The 27,311-nt window shown below is 38.8% G+C and overlaps 3 protein-coding genes across 5 annotated transcripts; 2 read left to right on the top strand and 1 right to left on the bottom strand.

The window, feature by feature from the left end:
* The first annotated feature begins 3,275 nt into the window (after positions 1-3,275).
* Positions 3,276-9,011, top strand: gnao1b (guanine nucleotide binding protein (G protein), alpha activating activity polypeptide O, b). The gene is made up of 8 exons (XM_051652223.1): positions 3,276-3,620; positions 3,735-3,777; positions 5,163-5,304; positions 5,921-6,081; positions 6,277-6,405; positions 6,948-7,077; positions 7,369-7,522; positions 7,606-9,011. The coding sequence occupies exons 1-8, from the start codon at positions 3,503-3,505 to the stop codon at positions 7,791-7,793; spliced, it is 1,065 nt and encodes a 354-aa protein (XP_051508183.1). The 5' UTR covers positions 3,276-3,502; the 3' UTR covers positions 7,794-9,011.
* An 8,421-nt stretch (positions 9,012-17,432) lies between these two features.
* Positions 17,433-25,485, top strand: LOC127413508 (transmembrane protein with metallophosphoesterase domain-like). 2 transcript variants are annotated; one of them, XM_051650825.1, is made up of 8 exons: positions 17,433-18,235; positions 18,491-18,552; positions 18,636-18,816; positions 21,212-21,489; positions 21,574-21,684; positions 23,441-23,606; positions 23,740-23,879; positions 24,107-25,485. In XM_051650825.1, exons 3-8 carry the CDS (start codon positions 18,749-18,751, stop codon positions 24,295-24,297), a joined length of 954 nt encoding a protein of 317 aa, XP_051506785.1. In that variant the 5' UTR covers positions 17,433-18,235; positions 18,491-18,552; positions 18,636-18,748; the 3' UTR covers positions 24,298-25,485. The 2 variants fall into 2 exon arrangements, with proteins under 2 accessions (XP_051506785.1, XP_051506708.1); XM_051650748.1 differs by lacking the exons at positions 17,433-18,235; positions 18,491-18,552; positions 18,636-18,816 and having other exon boundaries at positions 20,772-21,489.
* Positions 19,432-21,086, bottom strand: LOC127415187 (putative nuclease HARBI1). Of its 2 annotated transcripts, none has more exons than XR_007892918.1 (3): positions 21,020-21,086; positions 19,901-20,007; positions 19,432-19,557 (listed from the first exon to the last, which is right to left on the bottom strand). XR_007892918.1 is itself a non-coding variant. In XM_051653861.1 (3 exons), the coding sequence occupies exons 1-3, from the start codon at positions 20,484-20,486 to the stop codon at positions 19,498-19,500; spliced, it is 576 nt and encodes a 191-aa protein (XP_051509821.1). In that variant the 3' UTR covers positions 19,432-19,497. The 2 variants fall into 2 exon arrangements, 1 of the variants encoding a protein (XP_051509821.1); XM_051653861.1 differs by lacking the exon at positions 21,020-21,086 and adding an exon at positions 20,078-20,486.
* Positions 25,486-27,311: the final 1,826 nt, after the last annotated feature.

A 27,311-nucleotide genomic window follows, 5' to 3' on the forward strand; every position in this document is an offset into this window, starting at 1 on the left:
TTGATAAGCTCAACAAACAGAACCATTTCTAAGATTATTTTTTAAATGTGTGAAATGATGCATGTGTATGAATACATTTTAAGGCATTAGAATGAACGAGAGAATATCCTAAAACCAGCATCTTCAGAGATTTGCACTAGAAGACATTAAAATGCTCTTAAGTAGTTGATAAATCACAAACACTTAAAGCGATATTATATGTTGGTATCTAAAATCCAGCACCAGAACATCTGGTTTATATACCAGGGGTTAAGCATTAGAGAAATCCACAGGAATCTTTCAGAGCTGTAAGTGTGTGTGTGTGTGTGTGTGTGTGTGTATGTGTGTGTGCTCCCACGTTGTATGGATGTATTATTTCCTGAAAGTCCCATGTTTATGTGTCAAAATACCAGCCCTGAAACGATAGTTATTGGGGGAAAAAAGTGATCAAAAAATATTGTTTTATTACCGAAAAGCCACAAACAGATGTTCTCGCAGCGCTGCTCCGTCTGTGACGTCAGCGCGATGAGAGGGATTTGAGACAGCATGAGAGAGAAGGACCTGGCTGCAGCCTGCAGAATGAGGCGGGCTACATATGGGGAGGAGCTACACGTGTCGCCCCGCCCATAACATAGCCTCATTGGCTCGTTCATCTTTCATAGACATACATGGCGTAGATTTGGTTTGAACATGGAGGGTGGGGGGAATAAGATCAAGTAATAAGATAAATAAAGTATAATCAATGTATATTTAAGTCGTTTTTTTATGTATATGAATCTGGTATATCGAATTCCCTGTTATATTTTGGAATTCGTGCGTTTAAGCTTCAGTTTCACGTGAATTGAAAGATCATGTTCAGTTCGCGACACCTGGCCATTAAAGCACTGCGCGGCCACTGTCCGTAACCATAGCAACAGCTCCAGTACCCACACAAGCACAAGAGTTTTCCCATTTAGGCTTACAAAATCTTATGAAAAACTCTTTTAAATGATATATGATATATGATATATTTATACATTATATATTATATTTTTGCCACGTGTAAATAAAGCATTTCACAGTTTTTAACCGTGGATTGTAAATTATTATAGTAAATTAACCGTATAATTGTGTCATCCCTAATTCAATGCATACTCTTAAATATTTATACACTGTATCATATCAAACATTCAGAAAAAGCATTAGGGTGAATGTTTCATAAAAAATTAACCCTTTCAGAAAATTACAATTCTTTCCTGCTCATCTGAAATGCCTGTCTGCTTTCCTCACCATGAAAAACAACTGATCATTTCTATGGACGCCTTTAACATCTTCACTGACTCCACATATGACTCATGTGATGTATTTCATGTTTTCTAAATTCATACAAAAGTTTTGTGTGGGTAACAGACCTACAGACCGAAATTGCATGTTGTCAGCCACTGACTGTCTTATGAGTTTTATTCCTGCAGGGGGCGCTTGACGCTCTGAACACCTAATCCTCCATGCAGCCACATTTAAATCTAAGAATACTTTATATCCATTTGGAGACATTTTACACTGGATAGTTTTTTTTTTTTTTGGGGGGGGGGGGGATTTTTCCCCTTTTTCTCCCAATTTGGAATGCCCAATTCCCATTGCGCTCTAAGTCCTCATGGTCGCATAGTGATTCGCCTCAGTCCAGGTGGCAGAGGACGAATCCCAGTTGCCTCCGCGTCTGAGACCGTCAACCCGCGCATCTTATCACGTGGCTTGTTGAGCGCGTTGCCACGGAGACATAGCGCGTGTGGAGGCTTCACGCCATCCACCGCGGCAACCACGCTCAATTCACCACGCGCCCCACCGAGAACAAACCACATTATAGCGACCACGAGGAGGTTACCCCATGTGACTCTACCCTCCCTAGCAACCGGGCCAATTTGGTTGCTTAGGAGACCTGGCTGGAGTCACTCAGCATGCCCTGGGATTCGAACTAGCGAACTCCAGGGGTGGTAGCCAGCGTATTTTACCACTGAGCTACCCAGGCCCTGGATAGTTATTTTTAATAAAAACTGATAATTGCAAGGATTCATACCTGTGAATGAAAATCTGCCTCAGCATTATCTATAAAAGCATTTTTAAAAATCATCATCCAGTATTAATAAACGACTGTGAGTTCAAGCATCCTGGCCAGTGCTGAGAAAAGTAGCAGGTACCACGTGACTCCTCCATCTAGTTGGGCAAAACCAACTCGTTCAACGGAGGGGGGACTTCGCACTTTTTTAAGTAAAGTCAACATTTTACATTTTACAATGTATGCCTCATGCAATATTCCTTATTTTCCGCTGTAACGGACTATTTATTGACTGGCGTTGGTTTCTGTGTGCATGTCAATAAAAAAGTACTTTTTAGGCCGACGAGATAACGGAGCACACATTTTTGGAGCGAGGAGGAGAGATAATCGTTTACAATCCTTCAAAGAAATTAATATGAATCAATATAGAATACGAGTGAAAGCACTCAAGAATGGCATAACAATTTTCATCAGTTCATCAGCCTCTTAATTGTTTACTGTTGTTGACGGCATAAATTAAAATGACTAAATTCCTAAAATGCAGAGTAATCAGTAGATAGAGCAGATACAGATGGCGTGCATAAAGCAAACTTGGTCAATGAAAGAATCTATTATTAATCATGCACAATCACTCACGATGATGAGCTGTGATGGCAGAAACCGGGAGACTAAAACTCGTTTTTTTTTTTTTTTTTTTTTGAGAATTGCCTGTTGCATACAAGCACATGCCTTATGAACGAATGATTGAACAAACGACATGGGTTTTTGTATTCTGTCCCCCAATATTAGGATATTTGAAAATACATTTATAGTACATCTTTATAACTTTTGTGAGAACTGGAGTGTAATTTACAATTAATTTACAGTTGGTTTTTATAACCCATTTGTTGGGTTATAAATTAAAATGCTTATATTACAACAACACTGATACGCTTGTTTTATTTTCATTCTATGGTGATATTAAAAATATTAACATATTTTATAATTCATTTAATTCATTTCTCTAACCATGCGTTATAATGAAGGCTTTGTTAAACTGCACAACTTTTTGATTTACAGATTTGAATGACAGCAGACACATAAACACAATTTGTTCATTAGTCAATGCAATGATCTAGCATGTACACAGATAAAATGATGACCGAGCCAATGAGCGGGGCCCCGCGGAGTTATGGGCGAGGCGACACGTATAGCCACGCCCCAATGTGTTGCACCGCCCCGTTCTGCAAGCTGCAGCCAGGGATACTTGGGATCAGACGAGAGCTCGGGCTGGCTGTCATTGCCACCGCCCAATAGACACCCGCGATCCGAAGCGCGAGCAGGACGACCTCCTCCCAATCAAGAGGCCGGAGTGCGAGCCTGTCCCTGACCTCAATTCGGCTCGGATGCTTTAGCGACGGCTGGCAGACTGAGCGAGAAAGAGAGGAGAGTGTGGGACAGCGACGGATATTTGGGATACAGCTCTCGCGCGTCCCGACTCTCGGTCTTGCAATGGGATGCACGTTAAGTGCAGAGGAGCGCGCGGCTCTGGACCGGAGCAAGGCGATCGAGAAAAACCTCAAAGAAGACGGACTAAGCGCAGCCAGAGAAGTCAAATTACTGCTGCTAGGTAAGTCACGCCGGATAAGAGGCAGAAAATGTCTAATATCTCTAAGAGCTCAGATTGTGCAGGTGTGTGCGCGTGAGGTGTGTGTGAGAGCACTGACAGCCTGTGTCTTCGCAGGCGGAGGGGAGTCGGGGAAGAGCACCATCGTTAAACAGATGAAGTAAGTGCGTTTTTAAGACATTCAGTGATTGTGTGCTGTTACACAGGGTCTTGTCTTGTCGGTTCCGCCATGTTCCACTGGCGTTACCGGTGAAGCGAGCAGTAGGCGCCGCAGAGATGTGTCTGGCTTGCGCTGTTCAGTGTGGTAGTGCTGAAACACAAGCTATCCAGAGAGACAGCGCTTATGTTGGTCCGTCCCGCTGTGCATAAGTGTGCATGTTAGTCGCATGTGTGTATGTGTGTGTGCACCTTGTTGTTGTTCTTCCTGCTGGGCTATTTTCCAAGGTTCCTTAACGTTTCACGTTTTTGGCATGCGCATTTAATCTACTTGTGTGTTTCGCCTTGTTCTGCATGATGGCTCATCTGTGTGTGCTGGAGGCATTAGAATCTTTCTCTGTATTAATCTTAATGGGTGGCTTTTAGTGCCTGATCCCTGCAGTCTTGTTTAGCGTTATCCGCCCATTAAACGGATTTACCGGTACTATGCCAACTAACATTTTCATAACAACGGAAAAGCATTCATTGCACTATTAAACACTCGGTTAATGTTTATTAAGGATCATACTCTTTTTACTGGTCCACCATAACTGTACACACAACAGATATAAGATATATTTTGAGTTTTTAAATACACTCTTACTAGTTACAGTTGACCTTTTTATTACAGTTATACAGTTATTACATAGTTACAGTTTAACTTATTGCTTTAAATATTAAAAATGACCAACAGCTTGAGCTATAATGCAACCTGTGCAGAAGCACAAGAAAGATTATTGCATGATCCCTAATGGTAACACTTTATAATTAGGTTGTATTTGTTAACTACATTCGTTAACATGAACTAACTGTGAACAATACTTTTCCAGAACTTATTAAACTTGATTAATGTTGATTTAAGCATATACCAATACAATTTTAAAATTGAAAGTTGCATACGTAAGCAGGTACTAACAATGAACAATTGTATTTTCATAAATAAACACTAATTTTTATTAAATGCTGTAAAATATATATATATTGTTCATTGTTAGCTAATGATACCTAATGCATTTACTAATGTTAACAAATAGAACCTTATTGTAAAGTGTTACATTTACGTTAAGTCAACGACTTAAAAGCAACTTACAAATGAGGAACATAGCAAGCAATTTGTCGTACATATGTCAACAATATCTGCAGTATCGCACTGCCAAGTACAAAGTGTTATGTTACATTCCTAATCATACTACTTTGCCATTTCATATCCTGGCAGTGCACATACAGTATAAGTGCATTATTGCATCAGTTATGTTGGTCTGTATAGTGTGTGTGTGTGTGTGTGTGTGTGTGTGTGTGTGTGTGTGTGTGTGTGTACGTAATGGCAGTTCTCTGTTGTGTCTGTGTCAGGATTATCCATGAAGATGGGTTCTCTGGAGATGATGTAAAGCAGTTTAAACCTGTGGTCTATAGCAACACCCTTCAGAGCCTCGCTACCATCTTGCGAGCCATGGAGACTCTTGGTATAGAGTACGCAGACAAGGACAGAGCTGTATGTATACACGTCATGCACACACTCATGTATGCATGCAGTGAGATAAGTATGAAGAGAACTGACGAGACTGACATAAAAAAGCAATGCACTACAGAAAGTGGTGTGGTAGTTGTTTTAAGTATTATTTTAATATCATATATTTAATTATTTAATATTCTGAGGTACTAGTGTTAAAATCCTTTTTGTTGTTAAATCAATTATTAAAAGTTTTTAAAATGACTTAATAACTATTAATGTAATTCGATTAATGACTGGTTCAGTATTGTAGTGAGGCAAGAATGTTTCTCTATGGTTAATACCTGTGCACACCTGTTTTGATTTTCAGTGTTCTGTAATCATTCACGTTATATTTTTCTGATGGTTTAGCTAGCATACCTGGCATTACCTAAGCCTTGATCAAGAGACTTTTCAGAGGATGCAGAGCTACAGTGACATCTAGTGAATGAAATTATAAAACATCATTGGATTTGTCAGTGTAATACACTTTAGAGAATTCTCCTCTGCACACCTACAGTATATGCATTGAAAAAGATACAGTTATAACCTTTTATATATATATATATATATATAAAGGCTATAACCTTATATAATATATATTTGCACATGTTTATAGGCAGACGGTAAGTTGGTATTTGATGTGGTCACACGTATGGAGGACACAGAGCCATTTTCAACAGAACTGCTAGCTGCCATGATGCGTGTGTGGACTGATGCTGGAACTCAAGCTTGCTTCAGCCGCTCACGAGAGTACCAGCTTAACGACTCCGCCCAGTAGTGAGTCTCTCTGTTATACCCGCCCTAATGCAATGATTATGCAACGAGTATGTCACAGTCAGGTCTATTGTTAAAAGTTAATTTGCTTGAGAACACAGATCTCATGCTCTCTCTCTTATGCACACAGCACATGGTGTTATACTTATGAACATTTAAAAATAAGTGTGAGGTTTGTGCTTTCTGTTGTGTTTTTAGTTATCTAGACAGTTTGCAGCGCATTGGATCTCCAGATTACCTTCCCACTGAACAGGATATCCTCAGAACCCGAGTCAAAACTACTGGCATTGTTGAAACACATTTTTGCTTCAAGAACCTCAACTTTAGGTATAGAGTTTTTTTCTCCACTGTTTTAGCACATAAACAAATTGACCTGGTTATCTGAACTTTTAATACATTTCTTCATATATTCACAAAAAATGAATGGAAATCTCAGCTTTATTCTAGCTTGAATTATAAAAGCCAGAAAGGTCATTTAGTTGTATGCAAAGTTTAAGATGTTTTTGATTCCCGTGCAGCTGTTTTAAGTTTCCTCTTTACTTGTAGCATATTGCAGAGCATATTTTGTTCAATGAAATACTACATAAATGTTATTAAGTAGTAGGAATTGACAGAAAACTGTCAGAAGATCCACAATATGTTTGTGTTTAAATAACATAAGAAATTGGAAAATATTTATTTCCTTAAATTCACTCCTCAATGGGTTTGACTTAAAAACCGAAGCTTCGTTTGACCTATTTTGTCTCTTAATGTACATTGTGAGTTTGGCTTGTATGATCTGACCAAGTGTCTTGTGTGTGTGTGTGTGTGCACACATGCATGCACATGGCTTTACATGTGTCCTGAAAGTGTGTGATGTGTCCCCCCAGGCTGTTTGATGTGGGGGGACAAAGATCAGAGAGGAAAAAATGGATTCACTGCTTTGAGGATGTGACAGCCATTATCTTCTGTGTGGCACTGAGTGGATACGACCAAATGCTCCATGAAGATGAGACCACGGTGAACTAATTCTCTCAGACTAAAGATTTCACTTGATCATTTATACAGCTTGTATACTCACACTATAGTCTCATATATAAACTACACTGAGTGGTAAATTATTCACTTAAACCTTGTCTTTGTATTTTTTGTTTAACTCTTTGAAGGTATATCTGAAATTGTTATCACCAATTACAGAGGATTCCTACCTCTACTTTAGACACCCACCACAAGCTACTCATAAGTAAACTTAAAAGTGCATAAAATATAGCTTGTGTTTTACTCAGTATCTTCTCTTGTTCTCCCCTGCAGAACCGTATGCACGAGTCTCTTATGCTTTTCGACTCTATATGTAATAACAAGTTCTTTGTCGACACTTCCATCATCCTTTTCCTCAACAAGAAGGATCTTTTTGGAGAAAAGATTGCGAAATCTCCACTGTCTATCTGCTTCCCAGAATACACAGGTACAAAAACCATGCACAAATGTCTTAAAGAAATTACAGATACGAAAAGACAACGGTGTTTAACTCCTGAATCTTTCCTACAGGCCCAAATACATTTGAAGCCGCAGCTGCATATGTCCAGACTCAGTTTGAGAGTAAGAATCGCTCTCCTAATAAAGAGATCTACTGTCATCTAACCTGTGCTACCGACACAGGAAACATCCAGGTGGTCTTTGATGCTGTCACTGACATCATCATTGCCAATAACCTGCGTGGGTGTGGCCTCTACTGAGCTCAAAATCCTGTTGTTGCCCCTCGATATGGTAACAAGTGACTGAACTGACACCCCTATGACATTGGCCAAGGCACCCCCTTATTTCATTTCACTCTGTCAGTTTTGTCTTTTGTTCAGAATATTTATCCCTTGATTTCTTTTGTAGTTTGTCAGTATGTTGCTGGAGTTAATAATGTACAGGTGTGCATGTATAGTGTAAAATGTGTGTGGTCGGGCATAGATGCTTTAAGCACGAGTGCATGTATGTGAGTGTTAGTCACAATGAGTGAGAGTGTTTGTCAGGTGATAACATACAAATTTCTCTGCCGTGCAAGTTGGCCTGGCAGAGCCTTTTAAGTGCTGACACGATCCTGAACTAAAACAATCTCAAAAACCCAGAAGGATCGGTGTCTCTTGCAGGCTTTTTTCATCTAATAATATCTGTGAAATGTCGAATTACTGAGAGTCATTGTCATTGATTGACTAATCATTTGGCAGAGCTGAATGTCATTGTAGAAACTGAATGTTGTCCAGGGGCAGCCAAAGTTGTTTGGGAACTGAGCATTGCTCCTTATTGGGTCTCTGCCCACAGGCTTCAGGCTGTGACATAATATGCCTTTCAGCTAATGAAGCCTCTTACAAAGTGTGATGTTGACAACATTCTCACTCTACATGAGCACAAATAGATCAAAACCTGTTCACTTCTGTACAAATGATTCTGTAGTTTATTTATTTATATAAATATAAGCGCATGTATTTACAAATTTTGTATCGCCCACACTTTATGCACTCTAGCAATGTCGGGCTATGAATACAAACGAACTAGCTTACAGACTTTAGATGGAGAAAAGCATTACTATCAAGAAAGTAATTCAGAGTCATATATAACTGAATTACTGAACGAATGAGCTGTCGTTTCTTTTTATCTCACTCTCTATATCTGATGGTTTAATGTTTGAGAGTGTGTACAGATTGTGTACAGAGTGTGCGTGTGTGATGCATGCACACTTTCTATTCATCCATGACCTGTTACTTAACCCAGATTTCTTTTCCCATCCCTCTTTTCTTTTTCTTTGCTCTGGATGGATTTTTAGTTTTTTGTTTGGTGCACTGAATGTTCTCTTTCCTCCCTTGGGGTATACTGCACTGTACTGCTGGTTTTAATCTTATGACCGACCAATGAAATGTTTACATTAAAAAAGAAAACACTTTAGCACCAACTACTGGTTGTGTACTGGTTTGTCCCTTCATTTAAATTGGTAATAGTGTATTAAATAGTGTATAGTACAATAACAATTAGCTTGGCATGCTCAAATGTCATAAATATCAATTATAATAAAATCATATTTACTGTTTCATGGCACAGTACGATTGACAGCAACAAGACTATGAATAGTGAAAAATAAGTTTTATAAATAGATCAAATCATCAGTTAGAAAGATTAAGACAATATTATGCTTCCTCATTTGTTTTTTCCTTGGAGGACCCCAGTTCAGTGTCTTGAAAGTAACTCCTGCAGCCAAAGTCCCGTGTGATTCCCATTTGCTGTTACTAAGGTTAGGTTACCCTATCACTTAATCTATTCACTAAAATCAATAAATCTCCACTTTCAAATTCTTCTTTTGTTTTTGCTGATTTTGCTAGGTCCTTGTGGTGGTGTAGTGGCTCGCCTTAATCCAAGTGGTGGAGGACGAATCTCAGTTGCCTCCACTTCTGAGACCGTCAAGCCACGCATCTTATCACGTGGCTTATCACGTAGACCTAGCTATTCATGCTATTCTCTGTGGCATCCACGCACATCTCACCATGTGCCCCACCATGAGTGAGTACCACATTATGTCGACCACGAGGAGGTTACCCCATGTGACTCTACCCACCCTAGCAACCGGGCCAATTGGTTGCTTAGGAAGCCTGACTGGAGTCACTCAGCACACCCTGGATTTGAACTCGCGACTCCAGGTGTGGTAGTTAGCGTCAATACTTGCTGAGTTACCCAGGCCCCTGCTGATTTGCATTCTTTATGCATATTGCCAACTACTGGTCGGGGCTGGTCAAAGGTGGAGATATATCATAAACAATATTGACTTAAATATGAATCTGTTTCTCATCAACACTTATCATATCGCTTCATAAGGTACAGATTTAACCACTGGAGTCTTCTGGGTTACTTTTATGCTGCCATTATGGAGCTTCAAAGTTCTGGCCACCATTCACTTGCATTGACTGGACCAACAGAGCTGAGATATTCTTCTGGTGAACACAAAGATTTTTAGAAGAAGGAAAGTCATACACACCTGGGATGGCATGAGGGTGAGTAAATGAGAGAAGTTTTATTTTTGGGTGAACTATCCCTTTAAGGGTTTGTGTAGGCTTACTGTGGGACTCCAAGTGTATATTCCATTCAGAAGTGATCATCCCTAAGCTCAATTCCCTTCGAAGACTTTACCATCCACTGTGAGAGCTTTGGAATGCTGAAAAGAGTGGGGCTCAAAAATAACGGTAAATTGGTACTCACTTTTAGAGTATTTTACATGAGAAATTCTGTTTGGAATAACCTTAAATCTTGGCGATAATGATTGTAATCCCTAGAAAGTGCCCTCCGAAGGCATCATTGGCCGTTTGGTACGCAGGGCTAGTATGTGAACGTTGCATGCGACTCTCGCGAGACTTTGGGCAAACGGGGTACCAGCAGTTCATCCATCAAGGCGCTCCGCTCACACACAGTCATAACGTTTGCGTGTGATACGAATGTGACGCACATACGAGCGATTCCATTTATATCCACAGACCAGATTCATATATTTGTTGGAATTGAGGTGGGAAATAATGGACCAGTGTGACTGTTCTAAAAGTAAGTATAATATCTAAATTTAAAATCAGGTGTAGTCGAAGAAATTCTAGCAATAAATTGCAGTAGTTTAAGAAGAAAATGCGGTGACACAGGCGTGCCTCTCCGGGAATGTTGTGAGACCTCTCTGTATGTTGCAGCTGGATCATGTAACTGCGGGAAAAACTGCAAATGCACGAATTGCACAAGCTCGCAATGCAAGAAAAGTGAGTCAAATAAATGACATACCGGATTTTTAAATGTCACTTCACCCAAGGTTCTGTCGAATTGCATAAATTTCCCTTTTTGTTCCCGGTAGGTTGCTGCGCTGCATCTGGATGCAACAAGGACACCAAGGACTGCGAGAGCGCGTGCAAGGACAAGGAGAAATCGTGCGAAACGCGCTGCTGCAAATGAAAGCATCATTGATAAAAGCGTGTGATATGCGCAGTGAAATAGTGATCCTTCAATAAAAGCAAATCCTATCACGTACTTCGCTATTTCTATTGATTTGTAGTGCTAATTATTTGCCAACTCTATTCACATTTGATTGAAAGTGAATAATATAACGTATTTGTCATCCGGGATAAATGGGACAGAGGGAAAAGAACTTCCATTTTGTGCAGAAGGTTATGAAATCCGGGTTTACCACAAGATTCAAAATATCAGTAGGCCTAAATGACTAGAAGAAACGGTGCCTTAAAGAATCTGTAATTCTGACAAAGGTACAGGACTAAATGAGATAAGGTGTATATCAGGGAAACAATGAAAGTAGCCTAGGGCCGTAGCTAGGGGTGTAGAAACGATCTGAAAACTGGTGGGGACACACACATTCTAACACCCTGTCTACAGTGGACGTGAGTGGCGTATGGCGTCAAAAGCAATAGAACCCATTATAATCAATGATGCTGTCTACACTGGAAGCATCTGTTGCGGCACGTTGTGTCGCACCATTAGAATAAAAAATTTTGCGCTGCACGCGCTGGCGCTACTACTGCCAACAGCACAAATAAACGGTTTAGAACATTCATTTCAATGCGTCCATTGAAGACAGCCTCAAGCTGTTGCGTCGCGTCAACAGACACGCCCATTGTAGACAGGGTGTTCTCATCAGCCTCTCTCCACAAAAGACAGTTTTAAAGAGTTTTTTTTTATTTTTATGTTTTGTTTTTAAGAATGTGATATCATTTGAAAGAAATCATATCAACTGAACATTTAAGAAACATCAGCATTTTTTATGATATAACTTCAATAATTAGAACTAAAATGTAGAAATCATGTATGAATGAAAATGTTCATATTAAACAAATGAATTATGATATAATTTAATGACTGCTGTCAAACATTTCAAATACTGGTCCAGTCTGCCAGATATGCCACAAACATCACCACTAACCACTAATCTAAATTCAATATAACAGCCAAACAAAAAACATGGAAAAGTCAAAGAACAATATATTGTTTAGAAGTATACTATGACATTAGACCAATGTTGTCACACACATGACTCTGTGAAAGAAATCCCAAATGTCTGTCCCCTTTTTTTTTTTGGCTGGTGGTTGTACATGAAACATTATTGGTCATTCAGTGTTTCAGTGAAAAAGACTAACAATAAAGAGATCAGGGATTTAAAACTTGCTGAAAGTTACCAAAATGTAAAAATGTTTCATCTTTTCAAGAACATTAACTTACAATAGTCAAAGATGACCTCTCTGTTTGCTCAAGTCCTTCCTCGTGTACATTGCAGCTCTGTCTGCTGGCAGGGGTCATGTCTAGAAGGGATCCCTCTTCCGTCAACTTCTCGCGCATGCGCATTCTGTTTAGATGCTTTCGCCTGTGCTTTTTTTGTTCGAATCTCAGCGCTTAAATGATGGAAAGCATTAAAAACTTCAATAATATCAATAATATAACATTATTATTATTATTATTACCATTATCATAGAGTGACTATTTGCACTAGGTGAAAATAGCTGCCACATAGTGTGAGTATTTGCACTGAAATAGTCTGATGGAAACAAAGAAATTAAAGACAAACTGTTCCTTGCGTGTCTCTATAATGGTTTAGTGTGATAAGATGGTGTCACTGTGCTTTTTCTATGCGGATGATCTGGGTTTTAATCCTCCTTTTGACCCAGTTTTACCCATCCTGTTTCCTGTCTCCACTCTAAATATTCTTATTTAATACTACTTATAATAATGAATCAAATGAATATAAAGGTTGATTTCCTCGCAGTGATAGGTTGGTGTAGGGTGTCTGTGGGACTCTAAATAAACACAATGCAGTGATGCCCTGTTAGTATTTAATTAGGGGTGCAAATAGCCTCTGCCTTATTATTATTGTTATTAATAAGAAATTCTGTTGTCTTCTTGAAATCTCATATAGCATCCCATGTTTCTTGGATACAGTAATATTTTGACAAAAGTTCATGTTAAGGCACATATTGCTTTAAATCTTAGATTCTGTTATTGTGACTTGATTGACACTAATATCTCATGACCGAAAGCAGCAGACATAGAGCTAAAGTTATCAAATTTATTATGTGAAATATTTATTTTAGAGATTGAACTGATCATCAAAACAGACAATTTGATCTTTACGAGCACTTCTCGTTGCTGTGCGACTTCAAATGAACGCTGTGTAAGAATCTCGCGAGATTGACGAGAGAGGGATCCCTTCTAGACACGACCGCTGGCAAGCTGTTGGGCTAACAATAGGCTTGTTTGAGATGCAAAACTCCTCGCTTTGAAAGTAGACGGGAGCAGGCTGGTGGAGTCAGGGGACGAGTGAATTAAGAGCTGACAAGTGCTTTATTGTTAATAAAGTGCAATTTAAATTCTGTTGCTTTTAAATTAAAATAAATATGATTAACAAGACACTCAATGAACCTGTTATTTAATTCCCCCCCATAAGACATGTCTTTCCATACATCTTTAGTTGAATAAAGACACGTATTTTAGATATTTCAGAAATATGATAACAATCACATATACTATACAGAGATCGCACTGTCAGAGTGTTGGGAATATTCACATATAATTTATACACATAAAAACATGAAATTAGTGATAAAAAAAATTAAACATTTTAAAAGAGCACGAAACATCACAGTTGTTTAAGCCAATGAGCATTAAACTGTGTCGTCAGCAAGTCATTTCGCATCATGTTTGCAGTTCGCGCAGCTCAGAAAAAGCAACTGCACCACCTGGCAGCTACAAATGCTGTAGCATTTGAAATTTGTTGTGGGCCCCCCTGGATCTGTGGGCCCCTAGAATCGTTCCCACCTTTCACCCCATTTGCTATGGCCCCACACATGGGGTAACCTCCTCATGGTCGCGATGAGTGGTTCTCGCTCTCAATGGGGCACGTGGTAAGCTGTGTGTGGATCGCGGAGAGTAGCATGAGCCTCCACATGCGGAGAGTCTCCGCGGTGTCTTGCACATCGAGCCACGTGATGAGATGCGCGGATTGACGGTCTCATACGCGGAGGCAACTGAGACTTGTCCTCCGCCACCCAGATTGAGGTGAGTAACCTCACGCACCACCACGTGGACCTACTAAGTAGTGGGAATTGGGCATTCCAAATTGGGGAGAAAAAGGAATAAAATTGAAAAGAATAAAAAAGACATGACGATGACTAAAATTGGTAAGCTCTATTGATTTGTTATAAAGTCATGTCATTCTCATTCTCAGAGGGCAATTTTTAATTCCATCTGTGTCAATGAGCAAGGCATAGAAAATACAGAGAGTTATTACACCCACCCTTACTAAAACTGACCATGGTAACCAAAGTTTTGGGCAAAATACCAAAGTTACTAGGATTACTGTTAATAAAGTAAAACCATCATACATTAATATGGGATCTCCTGAAAACAGTGTAAAATACTTTCAGAATGTTTACGCTGTTTTGATTGTTTATCTATTTTATGGTTATAACTAGTAACAATATTTAATTGTATTTAATTGTAGGATAGTAACAATAGCTGTAACTATGGCATTTTGACGGAAATTATGAATACATTGCTAGGTTTTTTTAACTGTTATATGGTATTCAAAATGGAACATTTGATTATTTTACATAATATATATGGTTCAATGATGTGTTTTTTTCCCATATCGATCAAATTATTCATAAATACATAAAAATGCAATTTACACAATCTGATTACTTGACTGCACCTTTTCTACGATGAGCATATTTTCTATTTCTGAGTTTAAGTCATTTTGATATTTTTTCTGGGGCTTAAAGTAAAAAATGTCATGTGTTGTAATGGTCCACAGACTGGGGGGAAAAAAATGTGGACTCCTTAAAAGCTGAAATTCTTGAAAAAAGAAATGCTAGCATGAGTAGTGCAGAATCATCTATTTATATATATATATTTAAATTAGCAGTGAAACAATTGTTTATATATATATATATATATATATATATATATAATTAATATTTAAAAATACTTAAATCAAATCACTTTTATTGTTACACAAACATATACACAAGTGCAATGGTGTGTGAAATTCTTGGGTGCAGTTCTGATCAACATAGCAGTCGTGACAGTGATGAGACATATACCAATTTACAACAAACATCATATTTATACAACACAATTTAAAATCTAATATACACATAATTACACACAACACAATGTACAAATAATAACATACAATGTACATTATACAATACACACAATATAGAATACACATTATACAATAAAAAATAGTATATAATGTATATATAAAATGTACAGTAGGTTGTATTGTACTGTATTGACATTCAGGCTGTCGGTTGATAGTCAGTTGCCAGTGTGTTGTTAAGAAAGACAGTGTGACAGTCCAGTGTGAGATAATAAGATTAATAAAGTGCAGTGCTGATGTATATTGATCGTGAGAGATCAAGAGTTCAGAAGTCTGATTGCTTGGGGTAAGAAGCTGTCATGAAGTTGGCTGGTGCGGTTCCTGATGCTGCGATACCGCCTACCTGATGGTAGCAGTGAGAGCAGCCCATGGCTCGGGTGGCTGGAGTCTTTGATGATCCTCCAAGCTTTTTTCACACACCGCCTGGTATATATGTCCTGGAGGGAGGGAAGCTCACCTCCGATGATGTGTCTGGCAGTTCGCACCACCCTTTGCAGTGCTTTGCGGTTGTGGGCGGTGCTATTGCTGTACCAGGTGGAGATGCAGCCAGTCAGGATGCTCTCTACAGTGCAGGTGTAGAACCGTGTGAGGATGTGGCGGTTCATTCCAAACTTCCTCAGCCGTCTCAGGAAGAAGAGGCGCTGATGAGCCTTCTTCACAATGGCCTGTGTGGATGGACCATGTGAGCTCCTCAGTGATGTGGACACCCAGGAACTTGAAGCTGCTGACTCTCTCCACCGGTGCTCCATTGATGGTGATTGAGACTATGTTCTCTGTCTTTTCTCCTGAAGTCCACCACAAGCTCCTTTGTCTTTCTGACTTGAAGGAGAGGTTGTGCTCCTGACACCAGCGTGTCAGAGTATGCACCTTCTCTCTGTAGGCTGTTTCATCATTGTCAGTGATCAGATCTACCACCATCGTATCATCAGCAAACTTAATGATGGCATTGGAGCTATGTGTTGCCACACAGTCATGTGTGTACAAGGAATACAAGAGTGGGCTGAGAACACAGCCCTGCGGGGCTCCAGTGTTGAGGGTCAGTGATGAGGAGATGTTACTGACCATTCTAACCACCAGGCGTCTGCTTGACAGGAAGTCCAGGATCCAGCTGCACAGCGAGCTGTTTAAGCCCAGAGCCCGGAGTTTCTCATCAAGCTTGGAGGGCACTATGGTGTTGAATGCTGAGCTGTAGTCTACAAACAGCATTCTCACATAAGTGTTCTTTTTTTCCAGGTGGGAGAGAGCAGTGTGTATTGTAGATTCTGTTCACCAAATCAAAATCATGTGGTGTAACTAACATGTAGGTAGCTATTTTGTTGTGTATTAAAATAAATAAATAAATAAATAAAATAAAAAAAAAACCCCACACACACAGAGAAGACCCCTTTAGATCCTCAAGACTGTGTGAAGTCCCCCCCCTAGTATTTGTCAGTTTTTTGTGAAAAGGCACATTTTGTAAAGGACATGTGGTGTAACCCTGAGAAAAGTGCTTGATATTTACTAAAATATTTTTTTTACTAAAAATCATGATATATTACGTTGAAAAGTGTGTTTGAAAACTTTGTTAAGATTAATGATTAAGTTGTTTATACTATCATGTATTCAAGGTGCCGGGAAGGTATTTAATAGCCTACTTTTTACTTGATGGTTACACCACACATGACAGTTTTAGTCATTATTTATTTATTTGTTTGTTTATTTTGTAGAAAATACTAAAGGTTATTAAAAAAATTAAACCAAATTTGACACTACATTTCTAAGAACTTAACAAGTGTTTTAACGACCCTGGAATTTCATACAAATACTAAAACGCTGTCACAGAAGAAAAAAACCTGTCATACTGGATACGTGTTTGAAAGTTATGTCGCCTACATGCACAGCCGTGAAAACATGAACATAAACGTTATGTATGTCCATCCATACAAATGAGAAAAGCTGGTAGTATGAACACTGTTTTGAATATTTTTTTCATATTGAGTCCCTACACCATTCGGATGAATAACATCACATTAGCCACGCCTCTTTAATGTAATGAATCAATTATATTACTGCTCACACTTGCCTGGTGAACATCGTGAAAGACTCCGGTCAAGCCAGCTGCCGTTCAGAATCTCACTGTCAAGCCGCGATTAAAATCTGTGTGTACGCCTATTGCTATAATTACGGTAATCTGCGGGAGGAACAGAAAGACGCGCTTTCTGACTCCTGGGGTCCGTTCTTCGTACCTCGCTTATTACATCCGAGATCAAATAACACATCCAAGATGACATCATCGTGCTAATCATGATCTGGCTAATTAGGTTCTTCGAACACACCTGTTGTTTATGATTAGTATCGCTGGATTGAGTTGTCTGGGATAATTTCGCGTTCATGCGTTGGTTTAAAAGGGGATATGTTTGGATAGTAGAAACCTTGATCAGCAACGCTGCTATTGGCTGCTCATCATGGCCAAAGAGCACGCCCAGTTTATCTCCGTAACAAAGCAAGAGCTATTGCTCGAAGGTTATGCGGAATTTGAAGGTTTAATTAAAACGCCAGGGAACACCTCAAAGTCAGCAAAAGCCAGGAGAGAGGGCTGGCAAAAAGTAGCAGACAAATTAAATGCGTTAGTGGTGACCATGTTATGTTTTTATCACTTATTACAGTATATATTTTTGTATTTTAATAATTTCATAATTACTTTGTTTATCATCTTTAATGTCAGAGCCACCATGGGACCCACTAGAACATGGGAACTAGTAAAAGTGAAATACAAGAATATTCTACAAAATGGTAATCTTTACTACTTATACTTTTCTTAGTCTTTTAGCAACCAAGAAAAAGGCTGAAAAAACAAAACAAAACAAAAAACAGGTGGTGGTCCTGCACCCCCACGTTATACCCCGGCAGAAGAGCTGGCCCTTGGGTTGAATGTGAACCGACCCATTGTGGAGGGCATCCCTGGGGGCAGCTCTTCTTTAGACCCACAACCAGGGACCAGTAGCAGCAACACCTTCATTACTGGTAAATGAGATTTCAATTCTCTTAGTACACTGTAAAATAATTTGTTGCTGCATTAAATTAAGTATAATCCAAATGGCTGTTACAGTCATTTCAACTATGTTAAATCTTGATTAGTGATGAATTGCTTTAACTTAAAGTGAACTATTAACTCTAACTTATTTAAGAGTTAATGTAAAAATATGTTGCCATGAGTTATTGATCACATTTTTTACAGTGGTTCATTGTAATGACATTGTGTTTTCCCCTTTTGTGCAGTTTTACATAGTACACCAACACTTTTACCTGTTCCCAAGCAAGTGCTGGCTGAAGCATGTGCAGTAAGTGGACTTTTTCTAACTTTTTACATCAAAAGGGAAGAAAGCGCAACACTTTGTAATGCCCATTTGTTTCCGTTGCACAGGACAGTGAAGAAACCCTCTCAGATGACTGTCCTTTGGAGGAAGTACCTGTAAGTGCATAAATAACTTGACTTCATTTATATATACTCATGTACCTATTATTTCTGACTGCAGTATGAGTTACAGGAGTCCACATCCACAGAAAGGCCCACAGAAGAGTCTGCACAGAGAATTGATACAGAGGTGGGAGGTATTGTACTTCTCCTTTTTATTGTTGTTGCATGAGGCATGTATTGTTCATTGTTTTGTCCACAAATGGCACAGGGTGACATCCGTTCCCTATATAAACGGAGTCTTCAACACAAAATGGAGTATTTTTCCCTGAAAAAACTAAAATTAAGGGGAGAAATAGAACTTGACCATTTAAAGAAGAAACTGGCATTAGAGATAGAGCTGCTTCAAAAGGAACTTCAGAGTAAGTGCTAAGACACCATTTCACACCGTACTATTGTTGACCTTGCATAACAATATCTCTTATTGCAGGCAAAAGATTACTGATTACTTTTCTTTACAAAGAATAATTGAAATAAAGCTCTGAAGGGACTAAGCATATTTGTCTTGTCTTTTTATTAAACTTATCAAAAATGGTGTTCCACAATTCTGTCTCGTGCAGCTCTGCCACTAGGTTGGGCCAAGTGCACTGGCTGGAGGTGATCATCAGGCTGCACCTCCACCACAGGGGTCCTCTCCTTTCTGATGGTGGCAATGTTGTGTAATATGGCACATGCAACAATAATGTCGCAGGCCCTGTCAGGTGCAGCCCTCCCTTTAGTTGCCCAAAGGTCATTTCAATGCATGCCCTTGTCCTGGCTAGAGCTGCATTGTAACGGGTTTGTGGTCCAGGGTTTGGGTCAGGGAATGGCATCATAAAATACTGCCTGCAGGCATAGCCCCTGTCTCCAAGCAGGATCCCGTCATAATCACCTGTATAATGGAAAAATGCAGTTCTGTTAGGTCCAGCATAAGTGTATGTAATACAGTGACCATAACATCTATATTTTCCCTTACCACGTTCAAATAATGTGCATAAATGTGACTCTCTGATAATTCTTGAGTCATGCATAGATCCAGGCCATTTGGCTTCCACATTTGTGATATGACACATAGTCACACACCATCTAAGAGATTTTAGTCAGTCAAGTGTGTGTGTGTGTGTGTGTGTGTGTGTGTGTGTGTGCGTGTATGTATGTGTATATATAACATTACTTTTTTTAATTTGATATAATATTACTAATCTGTAATATTAAGAATCCTAATAGTAACTTACCTGCAAATTTACACCCTTTCGGTTCACAAAATCCCCTTCATTGGGGCCTGGTGGGGCCTTGATGGGGATGTGCGTGCAGTCTATGGCACCAATCACATTAGGAAAGCCTGGGGGACACAAGTCATACTTATTGGCATGGTCATGATTGCATGATCTTCATTAACAATTTTAATATACCTGCAATGGCGAAAAAATTCTGTTTTACAACCTGGGGCGTTAAGTGTCTTGGAAATACCACAAAAACCCCTAAAAACTGCTTGAGCGCCAGGCAAACTTTGCGAATGGCACCACAGACAGCACTTTTCACCAAGTTCTCCGCATCTCCAATAGTGTAAAGGAAAATGCCACTCGCAAAGAATCTCAGGGCAATGGTGAAAGCCCTACTCCGACGAGACGAACATTTAATATGTGGTTCTAGCAAATTAATGATGTAAATGACGTCTTTCTGTTCCGCCCGCAAATTACCGTAATTATCACAATAGGCGCACACACAGATTTTAATCGTTGCTTGCTTGACCGGAGACGGAGACTGGCAAACGACAGTCGATGATATATTTAGGTCTTTAAAGAATTCTTTAGAGAACATTTTTGTTCCTCGGATATGTAGCCATTTATTTTTACCATGACGGGAACTATGACGGTACTCCTTTTGTCAGCATAGGCAGATCTTTGTCTACGGAAGTACTTCTGTGTTGTATATATGCTCCCACTTGACCCAGTTAAGAGAATAACGTATATTTTCTAGTCTAAATGTACCTCGAATGGAGAGGTATGCCAAACTATTATCATTCTTACAGGGTATAGTGCGCTGCATGTCATAAGAATGAATACGTTTTTGCTATAGACTGTGCCGGGGTCAGTGACCGAGCACATGCCGGCCAGTATGTTTGGGTTCAGTCGCCTCTCCGCCGAGGGCAAAGTCGGAATCGCCTCGCTGGTCGTTTTTTTCTCCATGCTAATTTCCAGAACCATCATCTCGGAGCGGGTTGACAAAGACACGCGCGCTCTGTTGTTTCGCATCCAGTTTCTCCTGTTGCTCAACACGCTGCTGCTGCTCGGCTCTCTCTACATCTGGAAGCGTGTGGTGAGGCGCCTGTGCGGGACCAGAGGTGCACTTACATCCCCGCAGAAATGCTGGCGGCTCGTTGTTCTGCTGTTTCTCACTCTCGCTCATGGCAGTTACCTAAGCATGTTCTTCCTTGTGGACACAGAGCCACACTGGTTGTCATTGCTGAGCTTCTCTTGTTTGGGCATTTATGTAATCCTGCTGTTCTTTCTGATGGTTTTTGGCTGCTTAAACCGACTTCGCAGGCTTCTCTCCCCCAGCCGAGGTGATGAGGATGTGGTTGCAAGTGGCTCAGCCAGACAGCCGGTGTTGGCACTGATAGTAACAGCAATATTGGCAGTGTATGGTTTAGTAAATGCTGCACAGCCTCCGCAGGTAATAGAGGTGGAGATCCCACTGGAGAAGCTCCCAGAGTCTTTGAGTGGACTCAAGTTGGTGCTTCTGTCTGACATACATCTGGGACCCACAATAGGCCGCTCCAAACTGCAGCGCATTGTTACTATGGTGAATGAGCTGGACCCAGGTGACTACATCTCAGCATTTAAAAACATATACATCATAATGCTAATATCTTGACCTTCAGTGTTTCTGTGTGTTTGTGTTGTAGATGTGGTGGTGATTGTCGGTGATTTGACCGACTCTCAGGTGACTCGGTTGAGGAGTGCTGCAGAACCACTGGGACAGATGAAGGCTCGACTGGGCGCCTATTTCGCTACAGGTCCGATTTAGTGGTAGTACAACATAAGTATAAAATAGGGATTAAAAACTAGGGGTTGACGGTGGTGATAGTTGGTTTTTGGAACTATCGGTTATCTGCAAAAATCAAAGCTGATAGTTACAGATATTTTTTTTTATTATTATTGCTTTTTATAAGGTTATTTAAAAAAATGAGTGTTACATTACAGTTTTTTTCAATTTATTTTATACATTTCTCCAAACTTTAGTCAATGCTCTCAGAACGATCACACGGCCAACTCTTAATTTTGCAGAACATTTCACTGCATAATAAAGCACTGTATTCTTTTCTTATGCATTTATTAAAACTAAATACTAACATCAAAACTATAGATGTGTCCTCTATTGAATTCATAACATTTTCAGTTATAGACACACAACTCTACTATTGAAAGAACACATTTATCATAAAAATCCACAATAAAGACCCTTTCCATGTTTTTGTAACAAGTGTCTTAATTTTAACTTCTTCCTCCTATTTCCTCTTCCTTTACACACTCTACCTCTTCTTTGTCTTGTTCTTCCTCTTCTCCTTTCTCATTGCTTGTTTGCTCTGAATGTTCATGTTTGACCCTATTTATAGATAATAAATTCATCAAAGATGTGTGAAATTTAGTAAATTGCATTTTCTTTGCTGTGTGCAATGCATTACTAATGCAGCAGACATCAATATGAAGGGATATGACAACCTGATGGGCATTTGAGAATATGACTTTAATGTAGTTGTCTGTGTTAACTGTTTAAACTGTTAACTGAAAATCAAGAAAACTGCACAGTCTGTTTAGGACAACTAAAAGGTGTTCAGATGGCTGTGTTAATTGTTTTGAGAGCAGTGACCTCTGTTTGGAGAAATGTGTAAAATCGATTGAGGAAAAACTGTAATCATAAGTTCTATACTTCTCCTGCCACTTTGAGAACTTGGCAGTGCGATACTGCAGATATTGTTGACCTTTTTATTACAAAATGTTTGCTATGTGCCTCAATAGTAAGTCGCTTTGGATAAAAGGGTCTGCCAAATGACTAAATGTAAAATAATCATCCTCTTTGGATTTCAGGCTTGTTTACAGTTAAAAGTCCTGTATTATGGACCAAATATTTGTTGCTTTATGGTTATATTTAGGATTTTAATTGCAAAATAAACTGCATCTGCTTGGGATTCTATTCATGTCTGTGCCTGTCAAAGTAAAGATGAAGATTTCTTTTTAATATTAAAAAGAAATTTGGGTTAATTTCTTTCACCCAAAAATGAAAATTCTCTCATCATTTACTCACCCTCATGATCCCAGTTGTGCATGACTTTCTTTCTTCACCAGAACACATTTGAAGAAAATTAGAAAAATATCTTGGCTCTCCTCTCTTAAAATGCAAGTGTATGGTGATCCGACTTTTGAAGCTCCAAAAACAACAGATAGTCAGCATAAACTTCATCATACGACTCCAGCGGTTAAATGAATGTCTTCTAAAGCAACACGGTCGCTTTTGGTGTGGAAAAGATCAGTATTTAAGTCCTTTATTAACTATAAAACATCGCTTCAGGTCAGCAGCAGTATGCGTGTGTGACGTAATCATGTTGGCATGTTCATGTGAGAACAACCGGAAGAGCAGCGCTGTTTACAACTGAGTAGGAGGAATGTATCAGCCTTTTCCACTGGCTTGGTTATCAGTATCTGCAAAGTTTATTACCTCTATTAAAAACATGTACTAAAGCTGTATGCATAATATTTTGCTGTGTTTTTCAGGCAATCATGACTACTACACTGCTGATGTTGAAAACTGGTTTGAACTACTGCGCTCAATGGGAATTGAGCCACTTCACAACAGCCACGCGAAAGTGTTCAGCCCTGAACAGACTCAAGACTGGATTTGCCTTGCAGGCATTGATGACTTAGAGGCTCGCTTGCTACGGTTAGTCCACAGTGAGGTTATAACTCTCAGCTAAGCTTCACCTCTCCAAGAGGCTCCTTTGAATACATACAAGTCTAATCATATAGTATGCTTTGCCTTTGGGCTCACATCTGTGGTGTTGCTTTGGTTAAAGATACCCCGGCCATGGCATGGATGTTGAGAAAGCTCTTAGTGGTTGCAGTGCTCAGAGGCCCATTATTCTTCTAGCACATCAACCTCATGCTGCCAAACAGGCCCTCCAGCAAAGGCCAGACATCAACCTGGTTCTCTCAGGTATTGTGCATAGGCTTTATGTCAATTCGATTTTCGTTAATAGTGGTGTTACTGAGAAAGTACACTTTTTGTAAATTGTAGCACTGGTAGTATATATTTGGTTTTATTCAAACAAGTTTACTAGAACTACATTAAGAACATACTGCTGCAACAAAGAAAATGTTATCTATTTTGACTAATGACTTGTACATGATTGGGCTCAAAATGCATTTTTTGTGTTTGTGTAGGTCATACACATGCTGGTCAGCTGTTCCCCCTCACCATCCTGGCATTCCTGGCAAATCCATTTTTCTGTGGACTCTACCGTGTCTCTGAACACACTATGGTCTATGTTACCCCTGGAACTGGTTATTATGGCATCCCAATGAGAATTGCAAGCCGTTCAGAAATCACTAAAATTATACTGTCGCGTGCCTGAGTCAACAGTGCAGGGATCAAACACACATTTTTCCCCATATTACCTTATTACCCTGATTGGTGTGTCACACAGTGAGTTACATTGTAATTATTTTGTAATGTATGCATAATTATTTTTTCTCTTATCAAATCTCTATTAGGCATACAATCTTTTCAAAATTGAAAGTGTTTGCACTATGAATTGCTATAATACTGTATATGCACAATCTTGTCCAAGCCAGTTTTGCTATGCACAGAATGGGTCAGTGTAGTATCTTGATCAGAGACACATTCAGAAGTTCTAATTGTCTGTAAGCTAATAGTTTATTTTTAATCAGTGTGGTAACGAACTGAAATTTGCTTGGCAAAACATTTTTGCAATCCAAGCAGAATTGGGGGTAATCGTGTTCGAACTCATGTCCGAATCTCGAGTCCAGTTTTAATGGACTTGGACTTGTCATGGACTCTGATGCATTTTTACTTGGACTTGACTCGGATTTGACCCTTTAGGACACAGGATTTTTTTTTTCAAACAAACAAGCAAACAAATAACGTAACACAGGGTGACCATACATCCTCTTTTCCCCAGACACGTTCTCTTTTTCAGACCTGAAAAAAGCATCCGGTCTGGATTTCAAAATTGCCTCTAAATGTCTGGGATTGGCTTTGTCATCATAATGATGTGCTCTCTACAGTTAGTACCATCATACATTCTGTGTATTTGATATACTGTGCATCATTTTTTTACGCGTATACACTACCGTTCAAAGGTTTGGGGGTCACTTGCCTGAAATGTTTCTCATGATCTTAAAACTCTTTTGATCTGAAGGCGTATGCTTAAATGTTTGAAATGAGTTTTGTAGACAAAAATATAATTGTGCCACCATATTAATTTATTTCATTATAAAACTAAAATTGTATTTAAAAACAAAAAAAGTTTTTGAAATTGATACCCAATATAGATGGGAACTCCTTCAATACTGTTTAAAAAGCATCCCAGGGTGATACCTCAAGAAGTTGGTTGAGAAAATATCAAGAGTAAATATCTGCAAATTCTAGGCGAAGGGTGACTACTTTGAAGATGCTAAAATATAACACAGTTTTGATTTATTTTGGATTTTTTTAGTCACAACATAATTCCCATATTTCTATTATTCCATAGTTGTGATGACTTTACTATTATTCTAAAATGTGAAAAAATAAATAAAAATAAAGAATGAGTAAGTGACCCTAAACTTTTGAACGGTAGTGTATGTCCTTACGTGTGATTATTCTGGCTGAGACCAGCAGCGCGCACTCAAAGTACTTTCTCTCTCTCCCTACTTAACTTTAGGGAAGTAGGCTACATCTAGACACAGCAGGAGGACTGAAAAGCGTGAAGTGTAGTAGAATAAAAATACATTTCTAATGGTATCTGATCTTTTTTGTTTTTATTTTGTTTAATTTTATGGGCATTATTAAATGTTTTAATATTACCATTTATTAAATGTATTAAACACATTCAATGCATTTAATTAATTGCATTAAATGTATTTCACCCATAATTTTAGATAAAAAGAAACAATTTAATGGACAAATTGAAAATGAAGTAGAAATAAAAACTCAATTAAAATTCGAAATAATAACTCTGTTGTAATGATTAACGCAGTTTTCACTTTCTTTGGTGTATGTTTGAGTGGAGGAGAAAAGCAACAAATAATTGAAATGTCAACAGAACACAATAAGTAGTGTGTTGAAGGACAGTTTTGTCTTCATACACCTAAAGCATTTGCTTTCATTCTGAAACCGCTTTGAAATTTGTTCAGCAGGATACTAATCATAAAATGTGAATATGAAATGCAACAGAGGTGTTTTTGTTGCATTTCTATTGACAAATTGCTTTTCTTAGTTGTGAAGGTTAAAATAAGTGTAAAATATTGATGTTGAATTTACGGTTACAATTTTAATCCAGATTCTTGACTCGGCCTGTTATGGACTCAGTCTCGAGTCTGACTCGGCCCCTTTTGGACTCGACTCGGACTTGACTAAGGTGGACTCGAACCCAACAATAAATCCAAGCACTTTAATATGATAATATTCCAAAAGGTGCCAGTTTTTAATCATTCAATAGATGTTTGGAATGTTAAACCCAGGCCTCTTTATTTTAATTACAAATTGTGTCATGTAATCAAACTTGAATTCAGTGCACTGTGAGTCAGTCAGGGATTTCATTAATCACCTGCTGTTGCCATTACAAGTTTTGCTTATTAAAAGTTGTTTCTAGAACAGTGCATCATTAATCCAATAGGAAAAGGGCCTCAGTATTCTAAACAGCATTTTTTATAAAGGGGTGATCAGGGCTGCTTGTCACAAAGGGAAGTCATCAGAAGGGCTATACAGTATGTCAGCTATAAGATTTTGAGTCCAATTTCTATAATGCTTGCTTTCTTTAGCAGTGGTTTTGAATGATTGCTTCAAACACCCAGTCTTCAAATAGAAAAGTTTTTGTAAATTTATTCATCCAAACTAAAATTCCAGTATGATCATACAGTATTTTTAATAGCTTTTGGGCCCCGCTAATGGGTCATGTTCTCACAAAAGGTTAATGTAAGAACTGTATTTTTTCCTGGGAAAAAAACAGCAAAAATGTTTAACACCTGTTTTTTGGCCAAAACTTTACTTAGTGTGCTTACAGATATTGACTTTTTTCAGCTTTATTGGTCCATACAATGCAAGTGAATGGTGACCATAACTTAGAAGCTACAAAAGCACATAAAGGCAGCATAAAAGTACTCCATAAGACTCCAGTAGTTAAATTCATGTTTTCAGAAGCAATATAAGTCTGGGTAAAACACTGATCAATATTTAAGTCCTTTTTTTTTTTTTTTTTGTACTATAAATCTCCACTTGCACTTCCACTTTCTTCTTTGGTTTTAGTGATTCCCCTTCTTCATGCATATCGCCACCTACTTTATATGCTTTTTGGTGCTTCAAAGTTCTGGCCACCATTCACTTGCATTGTATAAACCTACAGCTGAAATATTCTTCTAAAAATCT

Source organism: Myxocyprinus asiaticus, chromosome 1, assembly GCF_019703515.2.
Source record: "Myxocyprinus asiaticus isolate MX2 ecotype Aquarium Trade chromosome 1, UBuf_Myxa_2, whole genome shotgun sequence".
Taxonomy (NCBI): domain Eukaryota; kingdom Metazoa; phylum Chordata; class Actinopteri; order Cypriniformes; family Catostomidae; genus Myxocyprinus; species Myxocyprinus asiaticus.

Excerpts from the sequence above, each read along its gene's own strand:
- gnao1b (XM_051652223.1), top strand. The coding sequence starts at position 3,503 with ATGGGATGCACGTTAAGTGCAGAGGAGCGCGCGGCTCTGGACCGGAGC. Across the intron at positions 3,778-5,162 it reads ACCATCGTTAAACAGATGAA|GATTATCCATGAAGATGGGT; the intron begins GTAAGTGCGTTT and ends TGTCTGTGTCAG. Across the intron at positions 5,305-5,920 it reads ACGCAGACAAGGACAGAGCT|GCAGACGGTAAGTTGGTATT; the intron begins GTATGTATACAC and ends ACATGTTTATAG.
- LOC127415187 (XM_051653861.1), bottom strand. The coding sequence starts at position 20,486 with ATGTTCTCTAAAGAATTCTTTAAAGACCTAAATATATCATCGACTGTC. Across the intron at positions 20,008-20,077 it reads GAATTTTTTCGCCATTGCAG|GCTTTCCTAATGTGATTGGT; the intron begins GTATATTAAAAT and ends TGTGTCCCCCAG. Across the intron at positions 19,558-19,900 it reads GAAAGGGTGTAAATTTGCAG|GTGATTATGACGGGATCCTG; the intron begins GTAAGTTACTAT and ends TCCATTATACAG.
- LOC127413508 (XM_051650748.1), top strand. The coding sequence starts at position 20,772 with ATGCCGGCCAGTATGTTTGGGTTCAGTCGCCTCTCCGCCGAGGGCAAA. Across the intron at positions 21,685-23,440 it reads GGGCGCCTATTTCGCTACAG|GCAATCATGACTACTACACT; the intron begins GTCCGATTTAGT and ends TGTGTTTTTCAG. Across the intron at positions 23,880-24,106 it reads CATCAACCTGGTTCTCTCAG|GTCATACACATGCTGGTCAG; the intron begins GTATTGTGCATA and ends GTGTTTGTGTAG.